Source organism: Oncorhynchus keta, chromosome 14, assembly GCF_023373465.1.
Source record: "Oncorhynchus keta strain PuntledgeMale-10-30-2019 chromosome 14, Oket_V2, whole genome shotgun sequence".
In the NCBI taxonomy this organism is placed as follows: domain Eukaryota; kingdom Metazoa; phylum Chordata; class Actinopteri; order Salmoniformes; family Salmonidae; genus Oncorhynchus; species Oncorhynchus keta.
Genome location: NC_068434.1, coordinates 55,738,423 through 55,753,483, shown reverse-complemented (window position 1 = coordinate 55,753,483; position 15,061 = coordinate 55,738,423). Strand labels below are relative to the sequence as shown.

Here is a 15,061-nt window from a genome sequence, read left to right as displayed (position 1 = left end):
TTCAGGAGTCTTATGGCTTGTAGCTGTTTAGAATCCTCTTGGACCTAGACTTGGTGCTCCGGTACCACTTGCCGTGTGGTAGCATAGAGAACAGTCTATGACTAGGGTGGCTGGAGTCTTTGACAATTTTCAGGGCCTTCCTCTGACACCGCCTGGTGTAGATGTCCTGGATGGCAGGAAGCTTGGCCCCAGTGATGTACTGGGCTGTTCGCACTACCCTCTGTAGTGCCTTGCGTTCGGAGAATGAGCAGTTGCCATACCAGGCAGTGATGCAACCAGTCAGGATGCTCTCGATGGTGCAGCTGTAGAACCTTTTGAGGATCTGAGGACCCATGCCAAATCTTTTCAGACTCCTGAGGGGGAATATGTTTTGTCGTACACGCTTCACGACTGTCATGGTGTGCTTGGACCATGTTAGTTTGTTGGTGATGTGGACACCAAGGAACATGAAACTCTCAAACTGCTCCACGCTTAGCCTCATCAATAAGAATTGGTGCGTGCTCGGTCCTCCTTTCCTGTAGATCACAATCATCTCCTTTGTCTTGATCATGTTGAGGTAGAGGTTGTTGTCCTGGCCAGGTCTCTGACCTCCTCGCTATAGGCTGTGTCGTCGTTGTCGGTGATCACTGTTGTGTCATCAGAAGATTTAATGATGGTGTTGGAGTCGTGCCTGGCTGTGCAGTCATGAGTGAACAGGGAGTACAGGAGGGGGCTGAGCACGCACCCCTGAGGGGGCCCTGTGTTGAGGATCAGCGTGGTGGATGTGTTGTTACCTACCCTTACCACCTGGGGGGCGGCCCGTCAGGATGTCCAGGGTCCAGTTGCAGAAGGAGGTGTTTAGTCCCAGGGTCCTTAGCTTAGTGATGAGCTTTGAGGGTACTATGGTATTGAATGCTGAGCTGTAGTCAGTGAATAGCATTCTCACATAGGTGTTCATTCTGTCCAGGTGGGACAGGGCGGTGTAGAGTGCAATAGAGACGGATCTGTTGATCAAACAACAAACAAAATAGACAATCGGTGGGGGCATGTAAAATGTCTGCCTTCTGCTTTGGCGGCATTTTAACAAAAATGTTGAATTCTTTGGGGTCATTTAGAAATGTCCTTGTATTCCATGAATAAATACATGTTGACAAGGTTAAAAATAATAATAATAATAATAATAATTGTGTCCTTTAAACTTTGCTTTTGTCATAGAATCCTGCATTTGCAGCAATTACAGCCTTGCAGACCTTTGGCATTCTAGTTGTCAATTTGTTGAGGTAATTTGTTGAAGAGATTTCACCACATGCTTCCTGAAACACCTCCCACAAGTTGGATTGGCTTGATGGGCACTTCTTACGTACCATATGGTCAAGCTGCTCCCAAAACAACTCAATAGGGTTGAGATCCGGTTATTACAGACAGAATCCCAGCTGACTGCTTCTTCCCTAAATAGTTCTTGCATAGTTTGGAGCTGTGTTTTGGGTCATTGACCTGTTGTCGGAGGAAATTGGCTCCAATTAAGTGCAAAATGGAGTGATAGCCTTCCTTCTTCAAGATCCCTTTTACCGTGTACAAATCTCCCACTTTACCACCACCAAAGCACCCCCAGACCATCACATTACCTCCACCATGCTTGACAGATGGTGTCAAGCACTCCTCTTTTCATTTTTTTTATGCATCTCACGAATGTGATCCAAACACAAGCTTAGATTTATCTGTCTACAACACTTTTTTCCAATCTTCCTCTGTCTCGTGTCTGAGTTCTTTTGCCCATCTTAATATTTAATTTTTTATTGGCCAGTCTGGGATATGGCTTTTTCATTGCAACTTTGCCTAGAAGGTCAGCATCCTGGAGTCGCCTCTTCGCTGTTGACGTTGAGACTGGTGTTTTGCGGGTACTATTTAATGAAGCAGCCAGTTGAGGACTTGTGAGGTTTCTGTCTCTCAAACTAGAGACTCTAATGTACTTGTTCTCTTGCTCAGTTGTGCACCGGGGCCTCCCACTCCTCTTTCTATTCTGGTTAGAGCCAGTTCTGGGAAGGGGGTAGTACACAGCTTTGTATGAGATCTTCAGTTTCTTTGAAATTTCTCGCATGGAATAGCCTTCATGATTTCAAAAATGCTTTACAGCGAATGCTCCACAAACGATTATGTTAGGTCACCACCAACTCACAAAAAAACCCAGCCATTTTTCCAGCCAAAGAGAGGAGTCACAAAAAGCACAAATAGAGATAAAATTAATCACTAACCTTTGATGATCTTCATCAGATGACACTCATAGGACTTCATGTTAAACAATACATGTATGTTTTGTTTGATAAAAACCTAATTTTCCATTGGCGCGTTACGTTCAGTAGTTCTAAAACATGCGGTGATTGTACAGAGAGCCACATGAATTCACAGAAATACTCATTATAAATGTTGATGAAATGTCAAGTGTTATGCATGGAACTTTAGATACACTTCTCCTTAACCAGTTGGATTTAGGGGGCGCTATTTTAATTTTTGGATGAAAAACGTTCCCGTTTTAAACAAGATATTTTTTCATGAAAAGATGCTCGACTATGCATATAATTTACAGCTTTGGAAAGAAGACACTCTGACGTTTCCAAAACTGCAAAGATATTGTCTGTGAGTGCCACAGAACTGATGTTACAGGCGAAACCCAGATAAAATCCAACCAAGAAGTGCCGCATTTTTTGAAACTGCCTCATGCCAATGACTCCTTATATGGCTGTGAATGAGCTACGAATGAGCTTACGTTTTCCCCATTTTCCCCAAGGTATCTACAGCATTGTGACGTCTTTTTAGGCATTTCCCTTGAAGAATGGCTGTAAGGGACCATATATGGCATGTGGTCACATGGTGTCTCCCGCAGAAAACCTTGCGTAAAATACTGAGGTAGCCATTTTTCCAATCGCTTCTTATGAGAAACCAACTGCCTCGACGGATATATTATCGAATATATTTGTTAAATACACCTTGAGGATGGATCCTAAACAATGTTTGCCGTGTTTCTGTCGATATTATGTAGCTAATTTAGAAAATAATTTGGCGTTATAGTTGTAGGATTTTTCTGTCGATTTCTCAGCCAAGCATGGTGAAGAAACGGGAGCTTTTTCACCTCCAAAAATAATATTTTTGGAAAAAAGGAACATTTGCTAGTGAAAGCATCCGAAGTTCTTCAAAGGTAAATGATTTAATTTGGTTGCTTTTCTTATTTTTGTGAAAATGTTGCCTGCTGCCAGCAGAGCCTAACATAGCATTATGCCATGATAAACTTACACAAATGCTTGTCTAGTGTTGGCTGTAACGCATATTTTGAAAATCTGAGATGACAGTGTTGTTAACAAAAGGCTAAGCTTGTGTTTGAATATATTTATTTCATTTCATTTGCGATTTTCATGAATAGGAAAAGTTTATAGGGGTATTTATGTCCGTTGCGTTATGCTAATGCGTTTGAGGCTATGATTATGCTCCCGGATACGGGTTTGCTCGTCGCAAAAGGTTAATGCAACCGCTGTGTCAGATTTTTTAAACGTTACGGAAAAAACATAATCTGAGAACAGCGCTCAGAGCCCAATCCAGCCAGAGAAATATACGCCATGTTGGGTAGTCAACATTAAAATATATTTAAATATTCACTTACCTTTGATGATCTTCATCAGAATTCACTGTAAACAAATCCAAAACCACGTTATGGTCCAGTCGGATGAAAAGTTCAAAAAGTTATATTACAGGTCGAAGAAACATGTCAAACTAAGTATAGACTCAATCTTTAGGATGTTTTTATCATAAATGTTCAATAATGTCCCAACCGGAGAATTAAATTGTCTGCAGAAAAGCAATGGAACGAGAGATACCTCTCATGAGAAAGCGCGTGACTGAGAACGAGGCTGCCAGCAGACCCCTTAGTCAAACAGCTCTCATCCAGCCCCGCTTCACAAGAGCAGCCTGAAACAAAGTTTCTTAAAGACAGTTGACATCTAGTGAAAGCCTTAGGAAGTACAAAATAACCCATATCCCACTGTGTATTCGATAGGGGTTCAAAAACTACAAACCTCAGATTTCCCACTTCCTGTTTGGATTTTTTCTCAGGTTTTTGCCTGCCATATTGTTTTATTCACAGACATTCAAAAAGTCTTAGAAACTTCAGATTTTCTATCCAAAACGAATAATAATATGCATATATTAGCATCTGGGACTGAGTAGGAGGCAGTTCACTCTAGGCATGTTATTCATCCAAACGTGAAAATGCTGCCCCCTATCCCAAAGAAGTTAATCAGAAGAACACTTTTCAGCTGTGCTAACATCATTTCGAAATGGTTTTCTAACGATAAATTGGCCTTTTAAAATGATAAACTTGGATTAGCTAACACAACGTGCCTTTGGAACAAAGGAGTGATAGTTGCTGAAAATGGGCCTCTGTACGCCTATGTAGATATTCCATAAATATCTGCTGTTTCCAGCTACAATAGTCATTTACAACATGAACAATGTGTACACTGTGTTTCTGATCAATGTTATGTTGTTTTAATAGGACAAAAAAAATGTGCTATTCTTTCCAAAACAAGGACATTTCTAAGTGACCCCAAACTTTTGAACGGTAGTGTATATTTGACCCAAACCCTCTCTGAATGCTTGAAAAAAAAAGTGACCATCCTCTATATCCAAAATAATAATTAAAAGTGGATAGCAGAAAACATCCTCACCGTTTACCCTCACTACTTGAACAGACCAGAGCCTTAGATATGCCATTTTAGAAACTGTTCTTCGTCCTATAAGCAATAAATGGCAACGCAGGGATTTTGATTGTGCACTGGGTTGCAGGCTAGAAGGTTTGGGTTCACAGACCACCGTGGACAAGAGTACGGGTGGAAAGATCTCCTTTACTGTAAAATCATTGCATGAATCTATCATCATTTTTGCAGGTCAGAATGTTTGGGGGGTCTTTTATAATAACTTCATGCGATTCTACATAATTTTACATGTTAGCAGAATATTTTTTAATACCACACAAATGACCGAAATTTGCAGGCTAAGAATGGACAGAGAGATAGGCTATGTGTTCATGTCATCATATTTCTCCAATGCCAAATCAGTATGTCTTGTTTGCAATGAATCTGAGATATCATTAGGACTCGGAGCATGGCACTTTCAAAAGGTAGGCCTACTTTTCCACCCCAGACAGTAGGCCCCAGACAGTAGGCCTACTGATGCAGAAAAATGTAAGCTTTAAATACTGGCTACCCTTCTTCCATGGTTTAACCCAATGAGAGGAGGTCACAAGTCTTTCCTTAAAAGCTGTCTGGGTTTAAACATCTTCTATTGTACAGGAAGTGAAAGATGGTGACAGAATTACACCATTTTTTGTCTCCTCGGCTGTAGAAAGTTGTAGCTCAGTCTCTGAATGTCAAAGAAATGAAACAATGTTATCCCCATATGCATCTGAGTCATGTCTGTCCAGAGTATTTTGCAGCTTGTTTCTAGCATAAAGCATTGTGGAACAAAGCACTGTTATAGATCACCTTATATAACCAGATTAGTTTTATTTTCTTCAAAATCTTAAGCTAACAATGGGTAGGCCTGTGCTTTTCATCATTTACTTTAGTAAAATGTATGCCGAGAGATGAAACGGTACAAAAATGTCATATCACGATTATTTATAGTGACCAAAATTACCACGTTTATCAGTATTGTCGCGGTGTTGTTAAAATGTGCTGGAAATGTTTTTTAAAAGTACTGATACACACACTGAAATAATTTCACCACATTTTATATTGAAATCCAACAGACAACAAATCAAATTAGCAGCACTATGCACTTTTTGCGTGCATAAACATTAAAATAATAACATTAACATTAAAGATGGCACCATGTGGCCGTGAGAGGTAAACATTTCCCTTGTGCAGGTTTTAATGAACACAACCTTAAATAATCAAATCAAATAAACAAACAACAAATACCATTAGCAGCACTCGCTTTGTAGTGAGGCACGGCAACCCTCATCAGCCTCAGAAAGCCAGGCCTCTCAACAATTTGAAATGGCATCATGTCCTTTGCAATGTAATATGAAAGGGCTGCAGTGAGGTCTTGAGCATTTCTTTGTTGTTGATGTGGGTGCATAAGCAGCCTGCCTTTTGAAATGCTTGATCGAGTGTCCGTGTCACAACGGAAGTTGAGGAGCGACCGGTAGCATCACTGGGTTTGCCTGCTGCACGCCCACTCTGTAAACAAGGGAATAGCATTACTAATGTATTATTATTATTATTATTTTTGTTGTTAAATTATTATTATTATTATTCACACACACACACACACACACACACACACACACACACACACACACACACACACACACACACACACACACACACACACACACACAGTCTTCTGTGTTGCATTTGAGTATATGCAATGACCCCATTGCACAATTGACATAAATACAAATGAGTCTTAAGAAGACAGTGATAGTAATTGCAATGAGCCCAACAATTGACATAAATACAGGAGTGTTGTATATAGGAGTCTATAGTGTTTCTCCTGTTGGAACACTTTTACAACAAAGTCGACGTCTGCCGGATTTTAAATGAACAAAATATGTTGGTTGGGTGACTAAACTACAGAACGTGTTATCGTGTGCAATGGGCAAATAGAGTCTGCAGACACACGACACATACAGTGACGGAACCACATGTAGTGTTTTTACAAGAGTAGGTAACACTGAAAGCTTCAGTTTACATTATTGACGAGCTATTAGCAAGTTAGACAGACAAACCATGACATTTTCCCCCAGTGCGAAGTTCCCACATCAATCATTGGGCTAAAAGTTAACTTACCTTGCATTCGCTGTGAAGTGGTGGTCACGAAGATGACTCAAGAAATGTGAAGTGGTGCCCACTTTCGCAGCAATTGTTTTGCATGTTCTGCAGACAGGGTGACCATCTTCAATTAAGTTTCCCTCAGCACTCTTGTAAAACCCAAAATACGACCACACTTCAGATTTGGTCCTCTTAAAAGGCTGAAAAATCTCCCGAGCGCTGTCACTGCCTTCCACCATGTTTTCACACAAAACAAAACCCTTGTTGCATGATGCGCCTGCGTCAGACATTTGCTAACTGTGGTTGATGCTGGACAGCATTTACTGGGAGTTTTTCAAACTGTGGTAATCAAACACGGTTTTAATGATAATTCAAATTTGAAACAGTAATACTAATTGCTGGTAATTTTACCGTGGTTTATCGTGAAACCGGTAACAGTTTCATCCCTAGGTAGGCCTATGGCGTACCCCTCTCATACCCCCTCAATTCAAGTCCTGGTTTTAACTTAACAACCCTTCACTGACACTGAGGTAGGCTATTTAAAGAGTGCATTGTGGGTGGATGGATTTACCGACAAATCTATTTACAGTACCATTCTAAATTTGGACACACCTACTCATTCAAGGGTTTTTTCTTTATTTTTTACTGTTTTCTACATTGTAGAATTATACTGACATCAAAACTATGAAATAAAACATGTGGAATCATGCAGTAACCAAAAAAGTGTAGATTTTGGATTCTTCAAAGTAGCCACCCTTTGCCTTGATGACAGCTTTGGACACTCCTGGCATTCTCTCAACCAGCTTCACCTGGAATGCTTTTCCAACAGTCTTGAAGGAGTTCCCACATATGCTGAGCACTGCTTTTCCTTCACTCTGCAGTCCAACTCATCCCAAACCATCTCATGTGGGTTGAGGTCGGGTGATTGTGGAGGCCAGGTCATCTGATGCAACACAGCCTGGAGGTGTTTTTGGTCATTGTCCTGTTGAAAAACAAATGATAGTCCCACTAAGTGCAAACCAGATGGGATGGCGTATCACTGCAGAACGCTGTGGTAGCCATGCTGGTTAAGTGTGCCTTGAATTCTAAATAAATCATAGACCATGTCACCAGCAAAGCACCCCCACACCATCACACCTCCTCCATGCTTCACGATGGGAACCAAACTTGCGGAGATCATCCGCGTCTCACAAAGACACAGCGGTTGGAACCTAAAATCTCACATTTGGACTCATCAGACCAAAGGAGAGATTTCCACCGTTATAAATGTCCATTACTTGTGTTTCTTGGCCCAAGCAAGTATCTTCTTCTTATTGGTGTCCATTAGTAGTGATTTATTTGCAGCAATTTGAACATGAAGGCCTGATTCCCGCAGTCTCCTCTGAACAGTTGATGTTGAGATGTGTCTGTTACTTGAACGCTTGCTGGTAACTCTAATGAACTCTGCAGCAGAGGAGTGGTGGTAATCCTCGTGAGAGCCAGTTTCATCATAGCTAGCGCTTGATGGTTTTTGCGACTGCACTTGAAGAAACATTCAAAGTTATTGAAATTTTCCAGATTGACTGATCTTCATGTCTTAAAGTAATGATGGACTGTCGTTTCTCTTTGCTTATTTGAGCTGTTCTTGCCATAATATGGACTTGGTCTTTTACCAAATAGGGCTATCTTCTGTATATCATCCATACCTTGTCACAGCACAACTGATTTGCTCAAATGCATTAAGAATGAAAGAAATTCTGCAAATGAACTTTTAACAAGGCACACGTGTTAATTAAAATGCATTCCAGTTGACTAACGCATGAAGCTGGTTGAGAGAATGCCAAGAGTGTGCAAAGCTGTAATCAATTCAGTAATCTGGCCTACTTTGAAGAATCTTAAATATAAAATATATTTTGATTTGTTTAACACTTTTTTGGTTACTACATGATTCCATATCTGTTATTTCCTAGTTTTCTGTATTCACTATTATTTTACAATGTAGAAAATAGTCAAAATAAAGAAAAACCCTTGAATGAGTAGGTTTCTCCAAACTTTTGACTGGTACTGTATATGGCAGCCTACAGTGTGATTTCTTGAATAGGAAAAAAGAGCCTCAAAACACAAAACTCTCTTGTTGTTAGTAGTCTAATTAAAATTAAGATGGTTTAAATGTCTTATGCCTACTCGAATTTGCCTACTTTCAGCACCCTGAGCTGTCCATTTCCAATTTATTTTGCCTTGACTGCTGCTTCAGGTTTCAGCACCCTGAGCTGTCCATTTCCAATTTATTTTGCCTTGACTGCTGCTTCAGGTTTCAGCACCACAATGTAAGTGACTCGAATCTGGCTTATTGTGAGGTCAATAACTCTGATAAATGCGACATGGTCAAACATATTGTTTTTATTCAAATCAATTATAGTAGTAGCAAGCTATCATAGTTCACCTCCTGTCCTCTTGCTCATCTTCCACCTCTCCTTCTCAAATTAAACAGTACATAGGCTATAAAGTAGTCCGCACGCAAGATAATGAATTTTTCGGGCTAGACCTAATCCCAAATTATTTTCGAAAATAATTATTTGACCCTTCTCCTGAACTGCCACTGTAGGCGCAGCCTTGGTTAGACAGCACAAACAAATTGTTTTGATCGGCAAGAGCTCAAGGTTGGAATATCCATTGCAGTGTGTAATGCAGCCTTGTTTTATTTACACCATCCCAGCAGCCATTTTAGAATTATAACTTTGCTTTGTGCTTCTCTGAGCATGCACTTTGTAGCCTATAGCCTATAGGCTACGGATCTTTTGATCAGTCAAAAAAAAGTAGCCTATAGCCTATGACAGTGGTACCCGCATGACAGTGGTACCCACATCATTGCCTAGTCGTTTTGTGGATGCTGTGCCTCCCACATAGTCTATGTATTGTATTCAAAACCGCTTTCGCCGGATACAAATAGGGGTTCAGGAAATTACTTAGATTATGTCAATCTTTCGTTAATACAAAACAAAATTCACCACATGCGTGTAGTTTGGGATTGAAAATCGAAATTGCAGCAGCAATTGCACGGATAGGTGTTTGTGCTTGTCATTGCGGGGACTGACAGAGAAGCAGGCTTGTGTAGTGCAGTAGCTTGCCCTGTCTTATTTGGCAAAGATCAGCGCAGACTTCCCCAAAGAAGCATTGTAACCTGACAAATGTGTGCATGTTGGAAGACAGCGACACGCTACAAGGTAACAGACCCACAACATGCAACATTGGGATACCATCTACCCGTTGTCTGGCAATGAGGATTAAAGGGACGTTATTATAATATTTCAATAATCACACGTAAGCCGTGTGAACTACATGTAGCCCTACCGTAGCCAGCTGACTAGGCTATAGGGCGGACCAGTGTATTCCCTTTTATTAGAAAGTAGAATTTTAGGATAATCCACAACAGACATTCAAATGCACTGTCCCACTGACTGAAAGCTCTCAACCCCGATTGATGCAATGAGTCAAAAGCAATCAGTGGGAACTAGAAGCAACCAGCCCGCACGTCTGTGATGCAACCTAAAACAAATCCATCCAACCCACAATGACCTACAGAGTTGACCATATGTTCTAGCCCATGTCAACATAACACATAAAAGACAACTAGTGCTTTCACTGACAGCCAGCAACCGGGAACGATAGGCTACACATCATCCCCGGCTAGACAAGAGACAAGGACTAACCTGTCTGTCCTTTGCCGAGGGTCTTTTCCAAACGATAAGGTCCCACATAGTTCATATAGTGTGCGCTGTTGTCTTTGCCAGAAGATGACATTTTGTGGGAATTTAGTAAAACGTCTCACAGAATAATAAATACAATTCAAAATTCTCCTTTCAAATCAACGGGAACCGTAGGTTATTCCAGAGCGCAGTCTGCTGCTGCTCTCCCTTCGGCCTCCTCCTCCTCTCTCTCGCCTCACGCAGATGGTCGGTGGGATTCTCTATTCTCCGAGTCCCTTTCTAGCCTATGTTGTTAGTTCACTCTCCTCCGTCTCTCCCTCCTCTTTTCACTGCTGAAATGTAGCGTCTTTAAATCTGGATAACATGGTGTTCTTTTCGTCCGTGTTCGTTCTGTGGAGAGGAAGCAAGGCGCAGTGAGCACAGTTTTGGCACAACCCGTTGACGGGGAAATTTAACTGGATAGCATTTTAGTGCTGACTGACGCCAACGTCGGAGCTGTAGGACGACGCATGCGTACAGCGCGCATAACGCAGGGGCTGGTGGTTATTGAGGGAGTTTTATTACTCTGGCCCGGGTTTATCCGGGCGAAAGCGAGGAGCGCTCTCCTCAACTCAAACAATAATCTGAGTTTGCGCTGCTCGCTGCATGTTATCGACAAGGGAGCATTGTGCATCCTCCAGACACATACATCTATTTTCCAAAAAATTTATGTTGGAAATTTCAATCTATTTTTCACTGGGACGGCAGATAAAGCGTTTTTGGGAAAACACAGAATCCTCATCACAACACTTTTGTTTTGAGCCGACTTCGCGGTCGGCCAGAACGTGGCACCTGGCTCACGCCGCTTATAAAACGAATGCAATCACATTCGACCGGTTTAAACTCCTTCAACCGGTGTAACCCAGGCCAGATAAAGGAATCCCTTCATTTAATTCAGGTCGAAGTGACAAGATAGCATTATGGTGAATCGGCGCAGTAGCCTTCTAGTATTTTCCAAGCATGTTTGTAGATATTCACAAAATTCATTAACATTGACAAGCCAACTATATAATATAATAGTGACCATCAAAGAGAATTGGTGACGAACCTTATCCTAATCTTGTTTTGCCTTTACCCCAATAAAACAAGTGGCTTTCTGATTAGGTGTATTAACTACACTCTGTAGCTACTGTAGCCTACCTCTGGCTCCCTGTCAGTTGCTCCTCCTCAGAGACTACATCAGAGCTGCTTCAGTACTTTGATGTCAGTCTGAACATCTGTACAGGTTGTGTCCCTATGTCCCACCCTCTCCCCCTCCTCCTCCCCACCAACAGTAACATCTTGCCTAGGTCAACCTTCTCATACCTTCACTGGCACTTCCTCTCTTCCCTCTCTCATCTCTCTCTACCTCTGCATCAGGACCTTCTCCATTCTTCCTTATGTCGCTGGTGAGTTGAAATGTTTGGTGAAAAACTTTTTTTGAGAGATCCTCTGGAAATAATGATGCCACCAATAAAATATAAAAATAAATAAATGAATTAAATTAAATTAAAATAAAAATATATATGTAATACATATTTTCACTACCTGTTTGTGTGTGTGTGTGTGTGTGTGTGTGTGTGTGTGTGTGTGTGTGTGTGTGTGTGTGTGTGTGTGTGTGTGTGTGAGTGGGCTCTCGCGTGTATATGCATGCACATGTTTGTGGAGGAGGCCATGATGCATTTGTGTGTATCACACTGTGTCACTTGGCTTGATTAAACCAGTGGTTGGTCCCTAATTCATGATGTTGACTACCTACCATCTATCTCCTCACGCATGCATACACGCACACGCCACACACACACACACACACACACACACACACACACACACACACACACACACACACACACACACACACACACACACACACACACACACACACACACACACACACACACACACACACACACACACACACACACACACATCTATCTCATCAGTCCTGAACAACAAAAGTACTGATCCAACCAGCTCTGTGACAGATGGGGCTTCCCCCTCTCTTCTCCTCTCTTCTGCCTCTGCCCCCCCTTCTCCCAGTCCTCCCCCACCTCGGCTGCTAACAAAGGAAGGGCTCTCAGATGCACCCTGGGACAGTGTTGGTCCCTCACAAGAGAGCTTTCACTCAAAACCACTTCCTGTTAATTATTTGTGACCCCTCCCCCGACCCGTACCTATGAGAGGGATCCATCATGTGCTTTCTCTTAAATTGATGTTACGGCGCAATGTGTCTTCACTGAGGACATTATCCCCCCCGTGTTATGATCCCTTATGGATGGATACACGATTTGACAAAACACCAGTCCATGCCAACAGGATGGATAGAGGATATTCAGCCACACTTGGAGAACAATGGAAATTGAAGGCAAAAACCTGCCCTTTTCTGACATTATATACAGTGCCCATATTAGAACATACAGCCATCATCAGGGAGCATCAATCATAATGCACCTTGAATGGACTGCAAGCTTGAGGTAGCTGGCGACATCATACTTCCACTGTGTTAGACAACACCGAGCAACACTATAGCCATGGGGGTTATTTTTAGTATGAATCCCTTAATCCTAACTGGAAGGGTGATTCCACGCCAAATATTTTCAGTATTGTTCTGGCAATTCTCCCATATTGGGAGGAAGAATGTTTAACATGCTATTTAAAAATTTTGAAACTCTTTATGAAATTGGCAATTTTAGGGCCTTTTTTAGACCTGTACATGCCTCTTGTAAACACCCTCTGATCTGTGAACCACGCATGACACGGACAACATTTTGGTGTCATTATTCTCCTTTAGTTTTTTTTCTCTCAAATATGGTGTATGTCTAGATTCTGAAAGATACATTTTCACATTCATTAGTTCAACAGTAAACATATTAATATTAATATCTCAAACAACCTTCATTTATTTTGCTTATTTGTAGAAATATTGTTTGGAACAATATAATCTTCAAACATGTACATTTTCAGAGTGGACTCTGGTACTTTTAATGATATGACCCATTTTATACATAGAAATGTGCATTATATGACATTAACCGATCACACCCCTCCTTTAGGATTGCACATTCGGCAAGTCACGAGCAAAGTTAGATTCCGATTCACAATGTTGGTGGTGCTTATAAAAGGTATCATACCTTCAGAACTAGCGGAGAGCCCACTCTGTAAATGTTATGTATTTATAGAGTATATTGTTACAAACAATGTCTTAAAATGAACCAAATCAAAAAGAGTCGTTTTGAGCTTTTCATCTTTTTTTAAATGTTGAAATAATGAATTTGAAGATGTTTATTTCAGTGTCAATACATACTCAATATTTTATTTAGAGCACACTATGTGGAGTATAATGCAACCAAGATGTTGTTTGTATCATAAACGGTTCACAGATCGTAGGGTCTTACAAGAGGCATGTACATGTCTAAAAAGGGCTTAAAAATGTCCACTTTCATCATCATATTCTTAAAATAGGTTTGTGAAATAGATGTAAAAAGCATTTAAAACATCACTCATGGTGATTTAAGTTTCTATGTGAGAATTGCCAGAACAATCTGAGATACCAAAAATATTTTCCACTCCCGCAGGTGTGGAATCGCCCAGAAGGCTCTGCCACTAGACTTCTCCAAGGGGATGTTTGTAGCCATAATCAATGTGGAGTCCAGGTGTCTAATCTGTTAAGACGCTGGAGTTGTCACACCCTGATCTGTTTCATCTGTCATTGTGCTTGTCTCCACCCTCCTCCAGGTGTCGCCCATCTTCCCCATTATCCCCAGTGTATTTATATATGTGTTCTCTGTTAGTCTGTTGCCAGTTTTTTTTCATCAAGCCTACCAGCATTTTCCCCATGCTCCTGTCTTTCTTTAGTTCCTATCTAGTTTTCCCGAGTTTGCCATTCTGCCTGCCATGACCCTGAGACTGCCTGCTGTTCCATGCATTGTCACACCACCCTGGATTACTGACCCCTGCCTGCCCTGAGCCTGCTGTTCTGTGCCTTTCGGGCTCTGCTCTGGATTACTGACCTGTGCCTGCCATTGACCTGTCGTTTGCCTGCCCCCCCCTGTTTTTGTAATTAACTTTTGTTACTTCAAAACTGTCTGCATCTGGGTCTTCTTCTGAGTCCTGACAGTACGAACTGCCCATGACGGACCCATCAGACTTGGACCAGCTCTGCAACCCCAGCTCCTCCCAAGGAGCCACCCTTGGAAGGCACATGGAGTTCCTTCATGGTCTTACGGAGGGGTTCCAGACCTTGGCCGAACGCCATGACCACACGTTGAACACATTGCTGGAGCAATTCATTGGTTTGTCTGTCAGGCAGCCTTTTAGTAACCCGGCTGTTAGCAGCACAGCCATCCCAGTTTCCAGAGAACCCCGCTTACCTCCCCCGGAATGCTTCCCTAGAGACTCGGGAACCTGTCAGGTGTTTCTCACGCAGTGTTCTCTATTCATCGAGCTGCGGCCCTCCTCCTTCCCCTCGGACCGTTCAAAGACAGCTTACCTCATCACGTTGATTTCCAGGAGGGAACAACGGCCGTAGCCCAGGCTTCAGTCTGGAGGAGTTTG

General features: G+C 41.8%; 3 protein-coding genes across 7 annotated transcripts in view; 1 reads left to right on the top strand and 2 right to left on the bottom strand.

Moving 5' to 3' along the window:
• The window catches only part of brsk2b (BR serine/threonine kinase 2b), a 182,187-nt gene extending 171,233 nt beyond the window's left edge, over positions 1–10,954 (bottom strand). For all 5 annotated transcript variants that reach the window (XM_052461931.1, XM_052461933.1, XM_052461934.1 and 2 more), the window contains exon 1: positions 10,493–10,954. In XM_052461931.1, coding sequence (XP_052317891.1) covers positions 10,493–10,583 — 91 coding nt within the window. In that variant the 5' untranslated portion in view covers positions 10,584–10,954. The remainder of the gene's footprint in view (positions 1–10,492) is intronic.
• The window catches only part of LOC127907315 (uncharacterized), a 340,804-nt gene that overhangs the window by 274,623 nt on the left and 51,120 nt on the right, over positions 1–15,061 (bottom strand). The gene's annotated exons all lie outside the window — the stretch shown is intronic.
• The window catches only part of LOC118393635 (ras association domain-containing protein 7-like), a 131,217-nt gene that overhangs the window by 76,772 nt on the left and 39,384 nt on the right, over positions 1–15,061 (top strand). The window lies entirely within an intron of this gene.